Source organism: Carassius gibelio, chromosome A18, assembly GCF_023724105.1.
Source record: "Carassius gibelio isolate Cgi1373 ecotype wild population from Czech Republic chromosome A18, carGib1.2-hapl.c, whole genome shotgun sequence".
NCBI lineage: Eukaryota > Metazoa > Chordata > Actinopteri > Cypriniformes > Cyprinidae > Carassius > Carassius gibelio.
Genome location: NC_068388.1, coordinates 7,516,329 through 7,540,401, shown reverse-complemented (window position 1 = coordinate 7,540,401; position 24,073 = coordinate 7,516,329). Strand labels below are relative to the sequence as shown.

At 37.9% G+C, this 24,073-nt stretch overlaps 2 protein-coding genes across 4 annotated transcripts in view; one reads left to right on the top strand and one right to left on the bottom strand.

Moving 5' to 3' along the window:
• Window positions 1-161: 161 nt before the first annotated feature.
• LOC127934704 (cryptochrome-1) lies at window positions 162-11,405 on the bottom strand. Of its 2 annotated transcripts, none has more exons than XM_052532250.1 (13): window positions 10,663-11,405; window positions 6,692-6,800; window positions 6,437-6,579; window positions 5,816-6,000; window positions 5,653-5,741; window positions 4,263-4,403; window positions 3,822-4,133; window positions 3,579-3,730; window positions 3,266-3,468; window positions 3,096-3,191; window positions 2,096-2,191; window positions 1,940-1,990; window positions 162-1,351 (listed from the first exon to the last, which is right to left on the bottom strand). In XM_052532250.1, exons 1-13 carry the CDS (start codon window positions 10,818-10,820, stop codon window positions 1,263-1,265), a joined length of 1,824 nt encoding a protein of 607 aa, XP_052388210.1. In that variant the 5' UTR covers window positions 10,821-11,405; the 3' UTR covers window positions 162-1,262. The 2 variants fall into 2 exon arrangements, with proteins under 2 accessions (XP_052388210.1, XP_052388211.1); XM_052532251.1 differs by having other exon boundaries at window positions 2,096-2,188.
• Window positions 11,406-13,659: 2,254 nt separating this feature from the next.
• The window catches only part of LOC127934703 (ankyrin repeat and BTB/POZ domain-containing protein 3-B-like), a 59,586-nt gene continuing 49,172 nt past the window's right edge, over window positions 13,660-24,073 (top strand). Inside the window, exon 1 of one of the 2 annotated variants that reach the window (XM_052532249.1) lies at window positions 13,660-14,875. In XM_052532249.1, the coding sequence (XP_052388209.1) occupies window positions 14,011-14,875 (865 nt within the window). In that variant the 5' untranslated portion in view covers window positions 13,660-14,010. The remainder of the gene's footprint in view (window positions 14,876-24,073) is intronic. The other variant, XM_052532247.1, reaches the window with a different exon arrangement.

The window sequence follows — 24,073 nt, the reverse complement described above, 5'->3', positions numbered from 1 at the left end:
GAAATGCCTTGGTGAGATGTTCTAAAATCTTACCAACCCCAAACTTTGCAACTTGTCATATTAACGTTTGGAAGGCAAGAACTGTATTACTCAGATATTTCCCTTGTGTCTTTACTGCATATGCACCTTTTACAATTTAGGGTCACAATAAAAAAATTCCAAACAGATTAACAAGTAATTTATTGATGTTGTCAGACAGGTCATGCGTACGATATGTAATTCATACAAACATTATAGTAATCTGATGGTGTAAAATAGATTACACATGGTCTGTTAAAAGCCAACACTGATAATAAATGTTAAGAAAATAAATTTCAATAATACTGATGAACATGGTTCAAATTATCTCATAATCACTGTAGCATTGTAACAGATCTATCATGTTTTAATGGTGATTTATAAAGACATTACAACAATAAAAAAAGTATTGTATCATATAAAAAAATATAACAGCAAGTCTGTAAATAAGCAAGAGAAAAAGTTATGTACATTGTTTTGCAGACTGAATTACTTCCAGTATACGCTTATATACAGTTGGTTTGCTTCCCAGTAATTGTCTTGAAACAAATCAATTTGTGCTGAAGAGCCACAAACCTCAATGATAGTTACTCCTTTATATAAAGCAAAAATCTGACTAAATATACAGATTTTCACTGTGGACTTCAAATACATTTTAACATGTCTATTTATAAATTAGAATTGAACATTTAGATCAACCAAATCCTTTGACTTATCAAAGAGCGACTAGTTTAAAGATTCTCAAATAGTGGCCGCTATGCTCCTGATGATCGCTATATGAATTTCCAAATAAATTCCTCTTAATATTACACAGGATTGTGTAAATCACAGTTATTACAACATTGCACACATGAACATCAAATGGTATGATAGATACACACACATTCATAGAGAAAACAATTTTGACATTTGGATTGTGTGAATACTACAAAACCTTTTCCTCCACAACTAATCAACATACAGCTTGCAAAAATTGAGACATCTTAAATTCGGCAACTGCATACATTATACAATGTCAAACAGCTTAGTTGACAGTCCCCTGACCCTGGGCCACCACATTTGACCTCAATGTTAACTGAAGCTCTACAAGCAGAATGAGACCATGGTAAAGCATAAAGGCCAAAGCAAAGCAAAGCATGGAGTTGATATGTCATGTGGAGACATTGTCCTTTGAGCCATGGTTCAGGACAGGGCCAAACACCAGTCTCAAGAAGGGTGTGTGTATATCCTTGCTTCTGAAGCAGCTAGTTACTGTCATGCCTCTGAATCTTCGACAAACCATCTGAAGCTCGTTCTTCACTATGCCGCTTCAAAAAAGCACTTGTCCCTCTCCCTAAACACAAAAACAGCCTGTGAGGTTGTAATTTGTACAAAATTATTGTTTAAGTGGCATGAAAATTCCACAGTACCATTCAAAAGTTTAAAGTTAGTACAATGTTTACATTATTAAAGAAATTAATACATTTCTTCAGCAAGGACACATTAATTTGATCAAAAGTGATAAAAGACATTTCATAATGTTCCAAAAGATTTATTTTTCTATTATAGGAATAAACTACATTTTACAACATATCACAACAGAAAACAGTTATTTTAAATTGTAATTATATTTCATAATATTATCTTTCAAAAACATTTCAAACAAATCTTACCACCCCAAACGTTTGACTGGTAGTATAACTCCACAGATGAATAGCCCTGGCTTTAAAAAGTCTATGCTTTCAGCAAAATATAATCCTCCACAAACATGAGGTAAACCCTTCTTTTCATTGCAAGATTGGGTGTGTTTAAACTAGTCTGACATTGACTTGTTATAAGCAAATCTCAACATAGAACAAACTAAAATTAAATTAAAACGTTAGGCCACAGTGAGACCGCTTTAGTTCAGAATGTGCTACAGAACATGGATAACAGAACTCACCTCTCTGTGACTGTGTTTGAGCTTGTCCAACCAAACCAACACTTGAGTAACCTAGATCGGAAAGACAGACATCTTAATAAAGCAGCCTAAGGTCTGTTTCACATGCAAGCAACATTTATTATATCTCAAAACCCATGCATCAGAGCCAGTACATACCTGGCTGTGGCTGTACACTGTTGACAGACAGTTGACCACATGACACTGTAAATGGTGAGAGCTTTGGTTGAGAACTTGCTGGTGATGTCTGCACTGCTGGTAAAGAAAGGGTAAATATTCCAACACAAATATAACTCAAATGATCCCAACTACTAATACACATCATGAATAAATGACCACAATATAACTAAAATTGGATCAATTAGACCAGGGTTTCACAAAAACGTGGGTTCTTTACACATAGGTTATTTGGACTTTGTACAGAAGTTAACAGCATTTCAGCCAAAATAAAACAGAGCATATTAAATGTTTAAAGCTCAACTTAGGTTTAACGGAATATCAAATTTTTTTTGACATAAATATTAGTATTGTAACTTGTATTTAAATCTTTATAAATCAAGTGCATTTTTTCCCATTTTCTTACTGGTTATGTGAACAATAAACAGAGAACCTTAAATGTGTCATTAAATGATTTACTTTAAGTACCGTATTTTCCAGACTATAAGTCACACTTTTTTTCATAGTTTGGCTGTTCCTGCGACTTATAGTCAGGTGCGACTTATTTATAAAAATTAATTTGACATGAACCAGTGAAATGAACCAAGAGAAATGAACCAATAGAAAACATTACCGTCTACAGCCGCGAGAGGGCACTCTATGCTGCTCACTGCTCCTGTAGTCTACACTGAAAACATAGAGCGCCCTCTCGCAGCTTTAGACGGTAATGTTTTCTCTTGGTTCTTGGTTCTAAATAAATGCGACTTATAGTCCAGTGCGACTTATATATATATATATTTTTTCCTCATCATGACATATTTTGGACTGATGCGACTTATACTCAGGTGCGACTTATAGTCCGAAAAATACGGCATATATTTTACATGTAAGGGGACCGGTTAATGAACAAATTTGGGAACCCCAAGATTACAGCAAAACCCCCATTATCAGACATTTCCAGAGATGAAATTTAAGATGTATGAAATTGTGCTTGTCGGGATACCGGTAATGTGAGTGCTCTCCTGTGTGTTGTCTCCTGAAGAAGGACCTGCTCCATCTCCATTGTTGGGTGCGTTGGATTGAACAGTTTCAAGGAGCCCTGAAAAGCATAACAGGAAAGTTAAACAAGATTTTTAAGAGTTGGGGTTTTGAAATAGCTCTTCATTTTCTTACCGAGGCCCCGGTAGCAGGACAGCTGCTGGTAAATCTGCTTCATTCGCTCGATGTTTATCCTGCTGGACTCAGCATGATTAACCATAGGTTTAGGGTAGTGCACTCCAATTATGCACTTTGCGATTTTCTGAACACTTTCTGGGGCATTCCAAGGGTCATAGATAAATTTGGCAGGGAAGCCCCTCAATATGGGCAAATAGCGTCTGTAATAATAAAATCAGTATTCAAAGAGAATGGTCTCAATGTTGAACCAAACTGGTCATTTTTATTCAACTGAATGTTCGTGGATATAAGCAAGGGTCAAGAGTAGCACCTTATATAGTCTCCATTTGGGTCGGTACGTCGACCAAAGCCCACCGGACAGTAACAGTGAAAGAACTGCTGGAAGAATGAGCTGCACGAAAGCCACATCCAGCTTCCAGCATTGACGCTCCAGTCTGCATCCAGCAACAGCTCCTCAAACACCTTTAAAAACAAATCAAACAATATCAATATAGATTTTAGCACATAAAGCAACTGTTTTTTTTATTGAGATCCAGAACAATGATTGCAGTACCTTCATGCCCTCTTCCCAGCTGATCCACAGGTCTCCACGTGTAAGGAAGCAAGCAACAGCGTGCCTGGCCAGGTGGTGGATCCAGCCCTCCTGCCTCAACTGGGTCATTATGGCATCAATCCACGGGAAACCAGTCCGGCCCTCTGCCCACTTCGCCAGAGCTTCGGGGTTCCTGTCCCACGGGATCTTTACGCAGATGGGGTTGAACTCCATTTTGTCAAAGTGTGGGTTGTTAGTGGCAGCCGTGTAGAAGAACTCACGCCAGAGCAGCTGACCGTAAAGGGACAGAGGTGGGACACTATTTTTCTTGACCTGCATTTGAAAAGCCAGAAAAAAAAAGGATGAGAATAACTTGTCAGCCACTTAAGAGGATCTTACGAACGGTTATCAGTGATGAAAAGTACCTTGAAAGTCAGAGTGAGACAGTGCTGTTCTCTTTACCTTTCTGTAGAGGTCTGTGAGTTTGAAATAGAAAAGTCTGCAGGAGAGGCAGCCAAACCGGAGGTAAGGGCTCAGGCCTGTGGGGCTGGCCAGCAAGGAATTAGCATTCATTCTGGGACGCTCAAAGTTAGCCACCCAAGCCTGAAAATGGAAAGAGATAATATATACAAATTATATTAATGGTCAAAAGTTTGGAGTGACCCATATTTGTTTTGTTGTTTAAAAGAAGTCTTTCATGCTCACCAAGGCTGATTTATTTTATGAAAAATACAGTACTATTGTGAAATATTATTTCAATTTAAACGAACGGTTTTATATTTGATCATATACTTTAAAATGTAATTTAATCCTGTGATGGCAAAGACGAATTTTCAGCATCATTACTCCAGTCTTCAGTGTCACGTGATCCTTTAGAAATCATTCTAATATGTTGATGTGATGCTCATGAAACATTTCTTTTTATTATCAATGTAAAAAACATTTGTGCTGCTGAATATTTTAGTGGAAACCATGATATTTTATTTTCAGGATTCTTTGATTAACAAAGTTCAAAAGAACAGCATTTATTTGAAATGTATTTATAACATTCTAAACATCTTTGTCACTTTCAATCAGTTTAATCAATAAATTATATTTAATGCATAGTTTTCATTCATATTTTGAATTATACTTAATTTTTTTTATAATTTATGTTTTCAAGTTATTTTTTTGTTGATGTTAATAATTGTATTTTTGTCTTTATTCGTTTTTGTTGTTGTTTTCATGTAAATCTAGTTTTTATTCATTTATATTTCCGTTTTAGTTTACGCTATTTTAGTACATCAAGTTAAACTAAATGACAATGAGAATGTTGTCGTGGAAACTAGCTGAAATAAACTAAGTTTTAATATTTTATTTCAGTTAACATTTATTTTATTAAAAGTAGCAAATTTGATGGTTTATAGTTTTAGCTAACTATAATAGCCCTGTTGAGTGCAAGGTTATTACCGTATTTTTTGGACTATAAGTCGCACCTGAGTATAAGTCGCATCAGTCCAAAAATAGGTCTTGATGAGGAAAAAAACATATATAAGTCACACTGGACTATAAGTCGCATTTATTTAGAACCAAGAACCAAGAGAAAACATTACCGTCTACAGCCGCGAGAGGGCGCCTTATGTCTTCAGTGTAGGCTACAGGAGCAGTGAGCAGCATAGAGCGCCCTCTGGCGGCTGTAGACGGTAATGTTTTCTATTGGTTCATTTCTCTAGGTTCATATCAAATTAATTTTGATAAATAAGTCGCACCTGACTATAAGTCGCAGGACCAGCCAAACTATGAAAAAAAGTGCAACCTATAGTAATACAATAACAGCATAACTGCAAAACTGTGTATTAGAGGACAAGTCTACCTTCCTCTCCAGGTGTCTCTCTAGTCGAGTCAGAGCTTCAGTTTCTCCACCAGGCCACACAGCTGAGGACAGTCCATCCGTTTCAAAACCTGAAGACACGAACACTTGTTCAAAATCTCATTTCCAACAGACACATGCAAAGGGAGGGAGCACGGCATCTCACCGAGCTCCTCCAGCGAGGGAACGCCAAACTTGTCATCATGGTCATCGTTGACTGGTGTGGCGCATTTGCCCATGACTTCAGCCGTGATCGTCTCTGCTGGTGTTTCCACAGGATCCATTCTGCTGATGAGCGTCTGAAATCGTTTATAGGTGAGAGGAGACTGTCCTCCGTTTAACTCTATGATCCTAGAGCAACAGATGGGATAATTAAAATATGTACACAATATAACGGCATTTCAGAGTTGTCAAGATATTAAAATTCAAAGCCAATAACAAGAACTAACATGATTCCCACAGCAAATGCTAATATGTAATATGCAACTGTTTAACACAATATTTCATATTTGAAATGTGATTTCTTTATGGTATTCATATGACAGATTAAAAATCTCTGTATCTTTCTGCATAACATTCTCAATAAAGAGTTAACTATATTATATATTTGAAATGTGATTTCTTTATGGTATTCATATGACAGATTAAAAATCTCTGTATCTTTCTGCATAACATTCTCAATAAAGAGTTAACTATCAGGCATGGTGGGCAACAGCTTCCCACAGGACTGTTGGCAGCCACGTTGGAAGTCATATGGGCATATGGCAATGATTACAGATACACTCACTTGTCCAGATCATAGAGTGTGTGGGAGATCCTGACGAAGGCTTCCACCCCGGCTTCAGTGGCCAGCTTCTTAATGGCTGCATCACGATCCTTCCCGAAGGGCTCAGAGTCGTACTCATATGACAGCCGGGTGATTTTCCACTCCTAGGGAGAAAAAATGAAAAAGAGATGCAGTGTCAAATAAGAGGCAGACACAGAACAGCATGTACCGACAGAGCGTTTACACAAAACTGTTGAATAGGCTTAGGCGGCTGACCTTGAAAAGTCTTGGAAAGACATCCGTGGGTTGTCCCCTGATGACAAAGAGGCGAGAGTTAAGTTTGCGAAGGCTGGCGTCCAAGTCCTCAAGACATTGCAGCAAAAACCTGTAATACAAAGAGAAATCTAATTTGAATAAATGACTAGTAAATGAAACAGTAGTTTAAATAGACATGGTTGTTTATTTTAATTCTTGAGGGAACAAGAGTGAGGTTTTTCTGACTTGTCCAGCAGAGGGCACTAACAGACAAATGGGGTCGAAAAACATATCGGTTATATTCTGTATTTCATGTGCAGTGTTCAGAATGGAATGGAATACTAGTTTACTGACAGTGTACTGCCTAATATTTCTTTGAAAGTAAGTTAAAATACAGTTGTGTTTAAAAGCAGTTAAAGTTGCTTAACAGTATGCTACACCTGTGTTTCTTAAAAGGATAGTCTTTCAAAAAATGTCATAATTTAGATTCTTTCTTCTGTTGAGCACAAAAGATGATATTCTGAAGAATGTTTATGGCAGCAATAGATTTTCGTAGTACTGAAAAAACTAAGAAATAAATAAAATATACTGTAGAATTCAATGTCTAACGGCAACAGTTAGGTCTCCAGCATTCTTCATAATACATTCATTTTTGTGAAGAATGAAACTCATTGGTCCACAGCAACATTCAAAAGCCCCTTGCCCAAATTTTGCCTTCAAAACTTTATTAAATTTATGATAACACCTAGATTCCGTACACTGAAGAAAATTATATATAATATTTTTTACTTAAAAACTTAAATAAATACACTTCAGGACTTTTAAGAACTGAATGTTGTTAAGGTTCCTGTGCTTTTTAACTAAAGAATTTGCATGACCCCTTACAGTCGTTCATGATATATTGAATAAGGATTAAGAATAAGAGTTTTATAAATATTTTCACTCACAATTTCTATCCAATAAATAATTTTAGAGCTTGGCATAACTGTCTGGAAAAATGTTAATTCTTTTTAAAAAAAAAGCCCACTGATTTGGCAATGACCTTGTGATTTTATTAGGTTGCATGGGGCTAAATGTGGTAATCAGTTTAGTCATTTAGGTTATTTATTAGATTATTATAGACCTTATCAAACTTCATGGTCACTGTTTGGTTAAACAAGCCAGCTAGATCCTCACAGTGTAAAATAGCATGCATGATTTTATTTTTAGCTGCATTGAATATATAATATAATAAGCATATAATAGAAGAATCTAATCCTGTCTGAGTGAGAGTTAAGAGTTCCCTCTTGTAGGACGGTGAATCAGCAGCATCTAGTTGAGCTTGTCTGCGACCCTTCCTAAAGACGTCTGATCCGCTACAGCACATCCCAGATCAAGATGAAAATGAATCAGCTCACACATTCTTAAAGTCACTGCCATATTATGGATCTGCATATGAAAGCACACCTGCAGCTTGTTCTACAAGTCTGAATCACATGTTTTGTCTTCCAGTACAAACTTTAGTTTGTTAGAAAAACATTGAGAAGCCAAATCATTTTCAACATTGAGAAAAATAAGAAATATTTAATGAACAGAAAATCAGCATATTAGAACGATTTCTGAAGTATCATGTGACACTGAAAACTGGAGTAATAGCTGTTGAATATTAAGTCTTGCTATCCTGGAATAAATTCCATTAGCTATATATATATATATAAAAACAATAAATAGCTGCCTATCAAGCTGGACTGTACAAACAGGCTGTGCATGTGTATGTAAAATCAAACACATTACTAGGACAACAGCCGGGGTGTCTTTGACACATAGACCGATTACAAATGAACAAAAGTATTGCAGGGCAATTCAGGGGACAAATTATACACGTGATCTCTCAAAAGAAGCCTTTTAACAACCATGAAAAGGAGTGGTGACATACCATAGGCGAGAGTCTGTTTGAAGGAGGTGGAAAAGAACTGTAAGTCAGTGCTGAAAGGGGAATGAGGTAATCGCATCTGACACACTGACCTACTTCCTCACGTCCCGCACCGCAGGGAGAGGAGAGGTGGCTGAGCTGTACGTTATATCATAACTCTGCTATGAGAGTGACCGCTCAAGCATCTCACAAGAATATCGCACCACAAAATGCCCTATTATAAAGATATAACCACCCAGCACTAACAGTAAACCAAGAGAATGGCAGTTGTATTTACTCTTTTGGTATTGTACAAGTCCTTAATGGTAAAACAATCCCAAATTAAACTTAATTAAATGGTCTTTATAATAGATACTAAAGTAAGGGCTACTCGTGGCCACCAAGTCAAAATTTTAATTGATAAATAAGCTAACATCAATTAAATAAACAAACAAACTGGAAATTTAAAGATTCTTAAGCTATATATTTTACAAAGCATGGTACAGCTTACAGAAACTCCGCTTCATACTGAGCTAGTAGTATTCATACAATAGTTATGAGTGAAATTGCTAGTGCTAATTGAATAGATGATATAAATATTTGGCAGCAGGTGACTATTTCCACTATGACTGCTGGTAACAAACTGTCTAAGGTTATTCACTTCACTAGTATGCATTCCAGTTTTTGATGGTACATATTCAGATTTCACTAGAAAATGTACTAGTACTTATTCTTAGTCACTCACTACTAGTAACTATTTCAGTTTTGCTAGTGCTTATTCTAATAACTTTTGTACAAGACATGGGTACCAGTTTACAGTACATGAGAATAAATAATAGTACCTAATGAGTAATTACTAGTAATACTGGGAAAGGTACTAAAAACAACTACAGTACATACTAGTCTGAAGTGAACAGTTATCATCTAAAGTACATATTGACATAGAATTTCATTGCTAAAATACTACTAATTTAAACAGTGTTAAATTAGACTATAGTTAAAATGCCCGTCTTGATGAGTATTCACGCAAACAGTCGATTTATACTAAACATTGTCAGTCATTATTCCAATTCTGTGGTATTTCTGTAACTGAATATTACTGTTATACATACCTGAAAAACTTAAAGCACAGTTCGTTTTAGTAGTATCTTGGTATTGTATTTGTTTGTGCCACTGCTTGACATTTATATATTATTATGTTATTACTGATGGTTTACTTGTCGTTCTTAGTTAAAATAAATTTAATTAAGAGTTTGAAATCAAAGTTCTTTTTAAGAATCTTCCTCACAATACAAATATGAATCAACAACAATATAATTTGTAAAATACAAATACACTATGACGAAACATTTAGGTTGGATAATTGTAGTTTAAAAATGTGTCTAAAAAAATACCCTAACTCCCCCCTCCAACTAAAAAAAAAATACCCCCGAAGAGCCACCAAAAGAGGGAATTCCCCCCATTTACAAAACAAATTCAAGTCCTGGACTAGTAGCAAATGACTAGTGTCTAATTTAATAGATACTAATATATATATATATATATATATATATATATATATATATATATATTGTAACAATATAAACTACTGTTCAAATGTTTGGGGTCAGTAATTATTCTTATTTATTTATTTACTTTTTTAATGAATGCTTTTATTCAGCAAGGATGTGTTGAATTTATTAAAAAATATATAATAAAGACTTATATTGTTAGAAAAGATTTCTATTTTACATAAATGCTGTTCTTTTAAACTTTATTCATCATGTTTCTAACAATGATAAGAAATTAGCCTATTAGAAAGATTTCTGAAGGACCATGTGACACTGAAGACTATAGAGTAATTATGAAGCAAAATCAGCTTTTCATCACAGAAATAAATTATATTTTGAAGTACATTAAATTCATAATTTTAAATGGTAATACTATTTTACAATATGACTGTTTTTTTCCTGCATTTTTATTCAAAAAAATACACCCTTGATTAACAGAAAAGACTTCTTTAAAACACAATCAAACTTTTGAACAGCAGTGTAACTTAAAGACAGCTTGGCTTGTCACAGGATCTGATTTTCTCAGTTCTCTGCACACAAAGGAAACTCACCTCCATCTGTTGATTCCCACGTTGGACGATCCTGCAAACCAGGGGTCCAGTATGTAAACGCATCTCAGAGTATCGGCTCCTATTATAGAGTCCCGCAGAGATGGGTTATCATGGAGCCTTAAGCCCTTCCTGAACCAGTGGATCGTGTTGACCACCATTACTCCTTATATTCCGCAGCCCCTTCTGAAATCACGTCTGCTCCAGCAACACCCAAATTTGCCTTCTCAATTCAGGTGTAAAGTCTGATCTGATTGCGTCTTTTTCAGCCTTGCTCAAGAAAAACTTTTCCCATGTTGGCTGAAATACTGAGCGAAAATTCCTATAGTTGCTTTACACACCCTGTGACTGAACACGGTGCGCGTAAGTTACATCAGAGAACGCAGTGTGTTTAGACTGTACGTCTAGACAGAAACGCGCCCCTAAGTGTAAAACTGACGGATTGATATTTCAAACAAAAACACGTAACGTTACAGGAAAACCTCAACAAAGAAAGCACGCGAGCGTCAACACGAACTCGCGAAGACAGGCAGAAAAAAACAACAGCCGTCTTACTCCTTCCTAAAACGTTAAATATATGCGTTCTCAGATTATATACATATTTAAATACACGCTTTCTATTCATATATCGTTACAAGCGTCATTGGCGATGAATAGCCACACGATTGTTGTCCTTTAGTTGAATGTCAACTCACCCCGCGAACCCTCAGCCATTAGTTGACTCCGCCTACCCACTGACGCAAACTGGCACCAATGTAGCTGATTGGTCAGATCCATGCAGCACACGTAATAGTGCATCACGTTTCTGCGGCGTGCTCGCGCAGACTCGCCCTTGTAACATCACAGATGAGGCAGATTTTTTCAAGTTAATTGAATGTTATCGATTATCTTGGACCATGACGTGTAAAGGTCGCTTAAGATAATAATGCATTTAGATAAATGCAAAGAAAAAGTTTTTTGTGCCGATGTTACTGCTCGACTCTGATTGGACAGAGCGTGAGTTCCCGGATAGGCACATGAACAAAGGCAAAAGGCAACAGATGAGGGTAAATATTTGTGCAGTAGCGGTAGGACGTAACTTTAAGTATATCAATTATTATGGTCATAACATCACTTCACTTCCGTATAAACTAGTAGCAATCTAAATAATAAATTATGTAATTGTTATATAATACATAATAAGCTAATATTGATGACTGGGGGATAGTTGTCACAATGGCTTACTAATAAAATTCTGAGTCAAAAGTCCAGTAACATACCTGTATCTGTTTCAATAACTTCGTTTTTGTTTTTGGCTTCAAACACCTAGTGCAACACCCTCATTTAAGGTATTCATTTGATTATTTATTTATTTACTGTTGAAAATTTGCTGCAAAGCATGTAATAAATAATAATGGCAGGTTCTATTGTGCCAACTTATCCAATATAATTAAGCAGTAAAATGGTCTATGATGAAAGATCAATATGTTGAGAAATACAGCATTTCACAAAGGGAACTACTACATTGATCCAATACATAATTAGTTTATTGACTAGGTCTTCACTTCGATAGATATAGAGAACATTAACATAAAATTGAGTAACTGAAGCAATTTATCATTTAAAGATCAAGCCCCTCTTATACTGCTAATTTGAGATCAGAGTTGGTCATTTTATTAATCATGGAAACAACTCTGGACAGACCTAAATGTCAGTTAACTTAATATAACCTATATCTTTCATCCCCAATCATTGATTTGAATGAGGATAATTTGTAACGTCACTAACTGAGTTCGGACTATTATTGTCGTTTGAGTGAATAAGACATGATGATTGCTTTAGTTGAACGCTAGATGGCAGTCTACCCCGACACAATGCTAAATTCAAGCGCGTTTCTCAAATAGTTTCTTGATCTGATACTTCTTAATAGAATAAATATGAGATACAAATTAATTATTTGTATTCAAATATTATTAATTATTGGTTCAGTGCGTTTAATTAGTAAAAACGAGTTATGCTTTCAAAATGTTAAGTTCCTTATAGTCTTAATTTTTTGTTATCCAAAGAGGTCAGTGTTGAGTAAAATATGGTCCCCTCTTTATTAAAGCAGGTCTGAAAACATTTAAATGCTCAAGTGTAGTACAGCTCTAAAAGCATCTTGTTTGCTTTTTTATGTTAGTCACTGATGCTATTGCAATATCTTTAAGTCTTTAAAAATAAATGTCTTAATGCCATTTTGAGTTATGTCTATTTCTTTAGTGTTTTTATTCTTCTGTATACTTACTGCATTGGTCAAAGCTACTAGTAAAACAAGTGATTGATGTCTCACTTTTATACTTAGTTTTACATTGAAAACATTTTTCAGACTGGGAGTGAAGTTAAGAAGCCTCCATTCATGATGACTGATATATTATGCATACTCTTCATTATTAATGAACAGGAATCTTGTTACTCTGAGCCCCATATGAAAAGGAGAATACAGAAGAGGACAGGTGTTCATTTGATCCCTTGCTTTTTGTCCTCAAACATGCTGCCCTGCTTGGTCTACTGGATCAGAGCAGTTTCATGCATGCTGACTTCTAGTTGTATAAAGTCTTATCAGTTTATTTTGGCCACTTAAGACCTCTAGATCTAAAGCTCTGCTTTCACTCTGGAGACCAATTACATTTTATTTACAGATGGAAGTCTTAGTAAATGCAATCAAAATTTCTGGGAAAAGTGGGTTTAATAAGCAGTTCGGTAGTAAATTTACTTAACTGCAAATGTTAATTTTAAAAGCAAAAATATAAAATCATCTATCTAGCTAGCTATCATAAATTCTTCAGACTACGAAATGTCTTTATCTAGTATGTAAATCTATATCTAAATACATACATAGATAATGTTAAATGACCTTTATGTCATAACACAAAGAAATATTTTGTTTACATTTTTATAGCCTAATTTGGTGTCATAATGGTAGTTTAATTTTTGCATGGACTAATATCTCTTGATAACCCTTTTTGGAGGGGATCTCCCAATGAACAGAAGTACACAGAAGACAGATCTATCATGCAGCACCGTGCGAATTCAAACCCAACCGAATACGCAGCAATGACCCTGTCAGCGTATTGGATGCAGTACTGTATGTGGCTCCTCCTCCAACTGATGCTTCGCAGCCTTCAAACACACTAGTGTGTGTGCCATAACAACACCACTACTCCTTCAAAGTTGGGGGCGCATTTTCAACAGTGAACGCAACAATTTGGGAACTCGCCTGTTCCTTTTCAATAACATTACTGCGGACAGAATAAAGCAGCCAAGTAGTGGCGTTTGTTTGCAAAGGAAGGTTCCCCCTTGCCTTCAGCCTTATGGACAATATGAAGTGCAGTTATGGCAAAAAGGGGTAAATCCGTAGTGAGGACCCTGGAGGATTTGACGCTGGATTCGGGTTACGGTGGAGCCGCGGACTCCTTCAGGTCATCCAGCTTGTCTCTGTGCTGCTCCGAAGCGCACATCTCCTATGCGCATGGAGGGCACTGCTTGCATCTGACCGACTCCATGCGCAGTCGACACAACAGCATAGACAACGACAACACCGTCCTGGCTGAAGACGGCGAGACCCTGGAGTGTTCCGGACACTGTGCGAAACTTCCCGAGCTTGAGGATGTGCCCTGGAGCCTCGGGGAGGTGGAGAACGCGCTCAACAAGGAGGAAGAATTGAGGTTCGGGACCGTTTCCGCGGATCTGCTGGCGCGCCTCTCCACGCTCGTGAGCCGCGCTCTGGTGAGGATCGCCAGGGAAGCGCAACGACTGAGTTTGCGCTACGGCAAATGCACCAAATACGAAGTCCAAAGTGCCATCAAGATGATTCTATCGTGGACCATTTCGGTCAACTGCATCGCCGCGGCTCTCAGCGCGCTGTCCATGTACAACATGAGCACCGAGGATAAATTCAGCCGGGGGAAATCGGAGAGATGTGGCTTGGTCTTCTCCGTGGGGAAGTTCTTCAGGTGGATGGTGGACAGCAGGTTCGCAGTGCGCATCCACGAGCATGCGGCCATATACCTGACGGCCTGTATGGAGAGCCTCTTCCGAGAGGTCTTCACCCGGGTGTTGAATAGCTCGGTGGTGGAGAAGGATAATGGGATCCCCAAATTTACTCTAGAATCCTTTGAGCAGGCTCTGAGCAATGATTCGGAGTTGTACGGCCTCCTATTGCCCTATCAGCACCTCACATGTGGGAAAAATGCCAATGGTAAGTTCAGCACTCGAAAAGCAGTTCAACAGTCGTTTAAAACAGATTAATTGATTGTTTTTTTAGGGGAAACACTTAAAGCTTGCTTATGTTTTTATGACCCTTGTTCCGGTCAGATTTTGATTATGGTAATATGGTGCTAGTACTGAGGGAAAAACGCAACCAGATATTGTTTATACATGACATTAACTTTTAGGCCCACTGCCCAGAAACTGACACCATCTTTGTATATATTATTACAATGACTGCGTTTACAACATTAATCAGAATTCGGCCATACAGTACATTGCATTTATGTAAGCATCAAGTAAGGCCATTGGCTGCATTTACATTCACAAAAAAATGTAATATGCTGATATTACAATATACTCGTGTGTTTGTTGTTAAGGACATGTTTAAGTTGGCTGAGTAAAAAATGGAGCATAATAAATGGCAAAATCTTGCTTAAGTGTATTGTATAGATGCTAGAATATAATAATCACCAAATAATGTGCATGTAAACACAGTGATTATGATGTTTGGCCCAAACACTTCAGAGATGTGAGATAACGTAATCTATCAGGGATGTGCTTTGATTTAAGTGTGCATGGACATATTAAGATATGTATTTGGCTGTGTGTGCTGTGCACTATGTATAATGTAACTTTGTGTTAGAGAGCGGCTCATTTTTAATACTGAGCTCAGCTGCATTTTCCATGGGTAATTAGCTCACAGTACCATCTTGTTGTTTTTAATGTATCATTTGTACAGTTATGGTACTTAAGTTATGAATGTGTCATCCAGAATGTTTCCAGGCTGTAGTGCAGGATGACATAATCCAAATGAAAGACCCTGGGGTAAAGGGACTATTCAGTGTATAACTTGCAATAATGCTTTGTGCAACAATGTGGACTTGCAGGACTAAAGAGAGTGATGATGTCATTCATTTAAAACAGCTACCTGGCAGAGGGACTTTTCTATAATAGTCAATTGGTGTCCATTTTAGGTTTGCATATGGACTGGTGCCACTTGCAAAGATATGTTCACTAAACATAGTATATTTTGTGTTCATTGTTTTTATATAAATATACCATAAATACTATATAAGACATATAGTACATACCACATATCAAGTAAAATTTCTTTAGCGCTTTTCAAACTTTTCAGGGCAGAAAATCAGAAAATCTTGATGTGAATGTTTATAATATTACCCTAAGTGAGTAATTGTTTTAGCTTGTTGAAACAAACAAACAAAAAATTGGGAAAAAATTGGAATAAATTGAAAAAATTTAATAGTTGTCAATTCAATGAACATAACATTTCACGGTAGCTAAACTTAACATTTTAAGGCAGCACAAGCATTTTTTTTACAGTGATATAGTTATTTATCCACTAATATATATCCAATTTTATATAAAGAGCTGAGTGATGGTATAGTTAACAATTTGCAATGAAATAAACAATCGCGCACTTGGTATATGCTTTATATATCACTTAACGTGAGTATACGTGTGTATATTAAACATACATAAATACATATATATAAATTTATATATATATATATATATATATATATATATATGTGTGTGTGTGTGTGTGTGTGTGTGTGTGTGTGTGTGTGTGTGTGTGTGTGTGTGTGTGTGTGTGTGTGTGTGTGTGTGTGTGTGTGTGTGTAAAAACAGATGTAATAGACATGAAACAAAGGAATCTCAGATTAGTTTTAATTTATACTGGACAGGCTTCAGTTTTCTCACCTCTGTCAGAAATGCCTCATTTTGCATAAATTAAGAGGTTAGCATTTCAACAAACCAATTACATGGATATTACATCTCCTCCATAGTAAGGTACATTTCTTCCTCAAGGGTGGTATCAAGATGGGCTGCCAGATAATAGCCCACCCTTTGTTCTTCTCTGGAGAGCTGTTTTAATTGACCTAGGGGTTCATTTAGAGAAACAGAAAGCCTTCTTCCGCTGTAAATTGTGTTACAGTTAGAGTAAGTGTAAATTTTAGACTTGCAACTGTTACACAACCTCTTAATTTCCTTATATATGTATAATTGCATTAAATGCGTTCCAAGCTTTCTGCAGTGGTGTAGATGTGGAGGCAGTTGGTTCAACTGCAGAGGTGGCCTGCACTGAGTTAGACCAGATCTGTTGTGTGCCTGTATGTGTTCAGTGCCAGACACTGAGCAGTGTTTAAGGGTATGTTTGTGTGTTTGTGTGTGTGTGTTAAGGGATGCAGTGTTAGGGAGTCCAAGCATGACACAGGTCTAGTTGTACCAAGCTGCTCCAGGACACAGCAGGTTCTTTACTGTCTGAAGCTTTGGGTGTCAGGGATTTCTTCTGCAGCAGGTTTGTTGGAGGCATTACCACACTTAAGGGTAATGTTGGAGGATGAGATAACTATGGTATCTTGGTTTCACAGATTGTTGTTTTTAATTCTTCAAATTCATGTCTGTTTTATCAGTCAGGGATCACTGAGAAATGGTAGAGCAACACAAATGTTGTCAGAATTCTAAAACTATCAATCGTTCTGATCTTAATTACTCAAATTCAGTAATCCATCAAGCCTTGGCATTGAATCGATCTCTCAGACAAATTAGCTCTTGTCTTAGAAGAATGCAGGCAGTGTTGTGTTCATTTTTGTCAGGTTCTGAAGGCTCTTGGCCGTCAGATTCTCTGCCCACAGACTTTGCTGAAAATGTAGATGATAACATCACTACGAAATTTGCATTCTGCAGTGCAAGAATCCAACAAGAAAGAAAATACAGATAAAACGCAAAGGTAACAATACAGAGACACCTCCTGGGGAGAGATACCTGCCTAACATGAGTCTATAAGGAACAATTTTACTCAAAGCAACAGCAAGTTGAAAGTTACTGACTTGTGCAAACCTATACATTTCAATATTGCACAATGCTGTATTTTAAAGAGGTCATAGGGTTGGGTTGGTATGATAATGTTTAAGCCAATATAAAAATATAAGTTTTTAATATAAGTTTTACATTTTCTATATGTATATGACAATAGATACATTAGAGCCTTAAAAGTACAGACGCTGATCTCCTGTAGGCATGAGATGTGCATGAGAATGCAGCCCAATTGCACAGATGGCTCTCAGCATGGCTGATGTGGCAGGTCCTGAGAGAGGGAACACTCCTCGATTCATCAAAATTTACTGAACTATGAAACATAATGAGCTGAGCATTACACACTGTTTCTAACTCGAGCACGTGTATGTGTGGATTCACCCACACACATATATGCATGCGCATGTATTGCAGCTCTTGTAAATAAACAGACACACATATGGATGCATGGCAGGACTGAGGGCAGGCACCCACATTCACACAAAAACACACACTCAGAGACAACATACAATGTGTAGGAGTTTATGGGTCAATGATATGACATGATTATATTTCAATTAAATAATGTATTATATAAAAAAATTATAAATATAATTATAAATCATATATTTAAATCATATAATGTATTATAAATAAAAAATGCATATTGACCTAAATTACTAAAATATACATTTTGATAAAAATGTTTTAAATTTCTGCTATTTTATGAGGCAAAGATGTCAAGTTCATATAACTGTGCCAGAGATCATAAAAAAAATACTCTCATTGAAAGTTTGAAATCATTCAAAAAGAAAATAGTTTTACTTAATCATTAATCTTCCACTGAAAGTCACTCAGGAGTAACTAAACACAGGAAGCCATTAACTTATGTGACAATAAAACCAAGAAAAGAAATGTCAAAGTTGAAGGTCAGTTAATAATAAATAATAAATATTAAATTATTATAAATAATTTGCAGATATTGTCCATGAACAAACAGTAAACATATCTACCATATTTCCCCACAGATAGGGATTACTACCAATCCTCACAACAAAGATCCATGACAAACAAAAGAGGAAAGACCAGATATGTATCAGTGTAATGCTCAGATTAATGTTCACAATTTAGCATTACAAGATTCCAAAGGGAAAATACACTAGAGATGCGGTGGTGAACGCTATCAGCAGACTCTAAGCAGCAGACAGTAATGACAAAGATCAGTTTGTGGCGCAAAATAATGAACACATTTTCACAAGCCCAAGGTCAGACAGAGGTCAGACAGCTTCCTTCAATAGCAATCGATACCACTAATGGTTTCAGCTTACTAGTTTGTCATTTTGTTCAGTAGTTCCAACAAGCTTTTACTGCTGTATTTCATTTGGTCTAATTCTTATCATATATTAAAGAAATGTTCCGGGTATCATTCAGGTTAAGCTCTTTTGATTGCTTCTGGGTAATACTGTCGATTATCACAGACAACTCATTAACTAGCCCCTTGGTTTGTGAAAGCGAACAAAAACCTTGTTTGCAATTAACTTACAATAGTAGTCTATGGGTCGTTGTGCTTACATTAATTCTTTAAAATAAAAATTTGTAATTTCAATTGAACCGTTATTTGAAAGTGCAGTGCAATGCAATGCCTTGCCACATAGATGTAAATTTTAAGTGCAATTACCTTACCTTACCTTATAACATTAGCTTACTATATACTATGCAAAATGGGAACACATTATATTTAATTTTATAATATTTTCATTTTACTGTAAAATACAATACAGTAAATATGGTTTGCAATAACCATGAATTAACTGGTGAAAAAAAGTAAAATGATATTCCCAGAAAGCAGAGTTTGATGTACAGTAGATTGGTGTATTATATAACTTTATTATGCATAGTAAAATATACAGGGCTTCAGTCCAGTGATACCTGAAACACTGCACCCCCCACCCCTCTCCAAAACAGTAGGTGGCTTTTTATTGTGGCCGGCCTAAGGCACACCTGTGCAATAATCAGGCTGTCTAATCAGCATCTTGAAATGCCACATCTGTGAGGTGGATTGATTATCTCTGCAAAGGAGAAGTGCTTACTAACACTGATTTAGACAGATTTGTGAACAATATTTGAGAGAAATAGGTCTTTTGTGTAGATAGAAAAGTCTTAGATTTTTGAGTTCAGCTCATGAAAAATGAGGGCAAAAACAAAAGTGTTACGTTTATAATACGTTTATTTTGTTCAGTGTATTTTTCAGATTTTTAATTCCCATATACTTACAAATAAAAAATTGAGTTTTTTTTTTTTTTTTTTTTTTTTGCAGTGGTGCAATATAAGCACCATTTTATGATCCCCAAAGAACCTTTCTATGAGCAGTTCTTCAAAGAACCTTTCTTTGTGTGAAGAATATTTTAATAATCTGAAGAACTTCTTCCAATATAAAGATCTTCTTGTGCATTGGAAAGTTTCCATTGATCTTAAAGGTTATTCGTGAAATTACTCATGCCAATAAAGAAACTTTATTTTTTAGTGTACCTAATGTAATACTTTAAAACCATCTGTATTTGACCCAAAAGATGTGCTTTCAGTTTTTAATAAAGAGTTGAATTTTGAACACTCTGTGACATTCAACACCCACAACAAGACAACATATTCAGAAAGGCACTATTGCGGCAGACTTGTACCTACTCACACCTCTTTGCTGTGTCACTGGCTGTTCTCTACTTATCATGAAGATGAAATTGCTTCTCACATCCTGCAGAGATCTCTTCTCTGTTTGTGAAAAGATTGGTGATCCTATAAAAGAAAAAGACATAAAGAATACAGAGAGAAAAAGAAAACTGCAAACAGTGAATGTAGTGGTGCTTAGATGAAGAGGTACTACAGACAGCCAGCACACAAAAGCCTGAGGAAATTCAGTGCTTTTATAAGTGGAAGGATTCACTTTCTATGTCAAGCTACCATGGTGTGTCTTTCGTTTGTGTGCGTGTATGTGAAAGATTTGTGCGTGGGAAACCACCACTTGTGCAAGATCACATATATAAATGTGCATACCAAATCAAAACAACAGACACCATAGTCCAAATTAAGGTGTAGAGAATTCTTTTACTTTTGTTTTGGAAAAGCATCAGACTGTCATCCTGTGTGACCAATTGCTACAGCTTCATCCTGTGCAGTTGGCATATGGTTTATATTATTTCAAGGTTTGTGTGTGCATGGTTTTTTTTCTTTCTGGTTTCATGACATTTTTATTACAAACACATGCTACTTTCAGAATAAGGGTCACTTACTGGAGACGATGGACACAGATGCGTTCAATTAATGGCGCAAATTGCCACAAGTTATACAGCAGAAAATTAAGTTAAGAAAGAGCCTAATTTTTTCCCCACAGTGACATAAACAGTGTGCAGTCATTGAAGGTGGCATGTGTTGTACTTGATTCAGTTTTTCATTAATGTGGCTATTTATATATATATATATATATATATATATATATATATATATATATATATATATATATATATATATATATACATACAGTACAGACCAAAAGTTTGGAAACATTACTGTTTTTGAAAGCAGTTTCTTCTGCTCATCAAGTCTGCATTTATTTGAACAAAAATACAGAAAAAACAGTAATATTGTGAAATATTATTACAACTTAAAATGATAATTTTCTATTTGAATATACTTAAAAAAAATGATTCCTGTGATGCAAAGCTGAATTTTCAGCATCATTACTCAGCCTTCAGTGTCACATGTAACATCCAGTCTATCACATGATCATTTAGAAATCATTCTAATATTCTGATTTATTATGAGTGTTGGAAACAGTTCTGCTGTCTAATATATTTGATGAATAAAAGGTTAAAAAGAACTGCATTTATTCAAAATAAAAAGAATTCTAATAATATATATATTCTAATAATATATTTTATTTACTATCACTTTTTATCAATTTAACACATCCTTGCTGAATAAAAGTATTGATTTTATGAAGAAGAAAGAAAAAAAAATTACTGACCCCAAATTACTGACCAGTAGTGTATATTGTTATTACAAAATATTAATATTTTAAAAACATAGCTCCTTTTTTTTTTTTTTTTTTTACTTTTTATTCATCAAAGTATCCTAAAAAAGTATCACATGTTCTGAAAAAATATTAAGCAGCAGAACTGTGTCCAACTTTGATAATGAATCTGTCATGATCCTGCCCTCGTGTCCTTGATTTTTCCTAGTCTTGAGGCAGGATCATGACAGACCCTTGTTTTGTGTACAAGCGCATGGCCTTGTCTTTGGGCCATGTGCTTGTGTTGTCTCGTTCCCTTGCCCCGCCCCCCTTGTTAACCTAGTCGTGTCTTGATTGTCCTATCTGTAACACCTGTCGTGTCTTGATTAGTACCCCTATTTAGATCTCCTAGTGTGCTCTGTCTTGCGTCGGTTCATTGTACCTGTGATTGTGATTGTTCCTTAAGAAGTGTTTGTATTACCGTGAGTGTTTGTTTATAGTTAGTATTTAGAGTCCTTGTTTATCTTGTCAGTCCAGTCCTGTTTTAGTTATCTAGTCTTTACCTTGCTCCGTGTTTTCCCCCTCGTGGGTTTTTGTTTCCCCTTTTTGTAATAAACCCTTTGTTTGAGAATCCCTGTCTGCACCTGAGTTCCTCCCTTACCAATACTTGACAGAATGAACCGACCCCCAAGGAACTCAGCAGACAGGAGGCAATGCTGGATGGCATCAGCCAGCCAGCGAGATTGTTTTGAGGGCTCTCGCCTTGTGGTGTTCCGGGGGACCAGGGGAGGTCGTTCCGGAGTGAGCGGGCGAGAGGAGCCCCAGAGGTCCCCACCTACCCAGCTGCCGGCGATCCCGGAGGGTCGTGTCCTGGCCGTGGCAACCCTGGGGGGTCAGGCAAGCCCCTCCCAGAGTCCTGAGGTGCCCTCCTCAGCCAGCAGTCTCCCCATGAAACGAGGGAGACGGTTTTCATGGGAGTCAACTTCTGAGTCTTCGGCGTCCGAGACTGCCCTGCCCGAGACCAAACTCCCCCAACCCGCCTCTGACCCAGCTGTGGCCTCTGCACCGCGCCCAAGGAGGAAGAGGAGGAAGAGGGGGCCTGCCGGTCCTGTGACCCTGTCTCCTCCCGTGCCAGCAGCGGAGAGCGCTGGTGTGCCCGTGCCAGCAGCGGAGAGCGCTGGTGTGCCCGTGCCAGCAGCGGAGAGCGCTGGCGTGCCCGACCCAGCAGCGGTGAGCGTGCCCGACCCAGCAGCGGTGAGCGTGCCCGACCCAGCAGCGGTGAGCGTGCCCGACCCAGCAGCGGTGAGCGTGCCCGACCCAGCAGCGGTGAGCGTGCCCGACCCAGCAGCGGTGAGAGTCCCCGACCCAGCAGCGGTGAGAGCTGGCGTGCCCGTGCCAGCAGCGGTGAGAGCTGGCGTGCCCGAGCCAGCAGCGGTGAGCGTGTCCGAGCCAGCAGCGGTGAGCGCTGGCGTGCCCGAGCCGGCAAAGAAGATGGCAGTATGCAAGTCGGCAGTCGTGAGAGCGCAGGAGAGTGCCGCGGCCGACTCTGCAGCAAAGACTTTAGTTCAGTGTATCTCATCTCGTAAGGAGATGCCAATTGTCTTAGCGGCTAAAGCCTTTTCTGATTATTTGTCTAGTCTTGTCCGTATCCTAGAAGTCCCCGTCAGTCCTGTCTTGTCCTCAGACCCTGTCCCCAGAAATCCCGAGTGTCCTGATGTCGTCTCCCCGTGTCCCGTAGATGTCGTCTCCCCGTGTCCCGTGAGTGTTGCCCCGTGTCCTGCTGATGAAGTCATGTATCCTGTTGATGTGGCCCCATGTCCCGTGTCCTGTTGTCCCCCCGTGTCCTGTAGATGTTGCCCCGTGTCCCGTAGATGTCCCGTGTCCAGTAGATGTTGTCGTCCCGTGTCCAGTAGATGTTGTCCCCCCGTGTCCAGCTGTCGTCTCCCCGCGTCCCGTAAGTCTTGCCCCGCGTCCCGTAAGTGTTGCCCCGCGTCCCTTGTCTGCTCCTATCATGTCCCCTGTCAGTTGTCCCGAGACCCCTCCCCGCCCCTCACCACCCAGACCTGCCCGTACCCCCCGTCGTCAGCCTTCGTCCTGTCCTCCTAAAACTCCTGCCGCACCCACTCACCCTGGTCTGCCCCCCATGAACTTTGTGGTCCCGCGCCCTCCCCTTCCCTGTTTGTTTTTTTTGTTATGTCACCCTAACCCTGCCATTGTGTTTTCATGTTTGCCTTTGTTATTATTAGTCATGTCTTGTTGGTTTGTGTCTGTGTCCCAGTCTGTCATGTCCCGTGTTTGATGTTCCCTTGAGGAGTGTCTGGAAGCCGCTCCTTAAGGGAGGGGTTCTGTCATGATCCTGCCCTCGTG

Bases quoted from the DNA above. Each gene is read 5' to 3' on its own strand.
- LOC127934704 (XM_052532250.1), bottom strand. From the start codon at position 10,820: ATGGTGGTCAACACGATCCACTGGTTCAGGAAGGGCTTAAGGCTCCAT. The intron at 6,801-10,662 runs GTGAGTTTCCTT...TTTGTATTACAG, and splicing joins GTGGGAATCAACAGATGGAG to GTTTTTGCTGCAATGTCTTG. The intron at 1,352-1,939 runs GTGAGTTCTGTT...TTTTGTGTTTAG, and splicing joins TCAAACACAGTCACAGAGAG to GGAGAGGGACAAGTGCTTTT.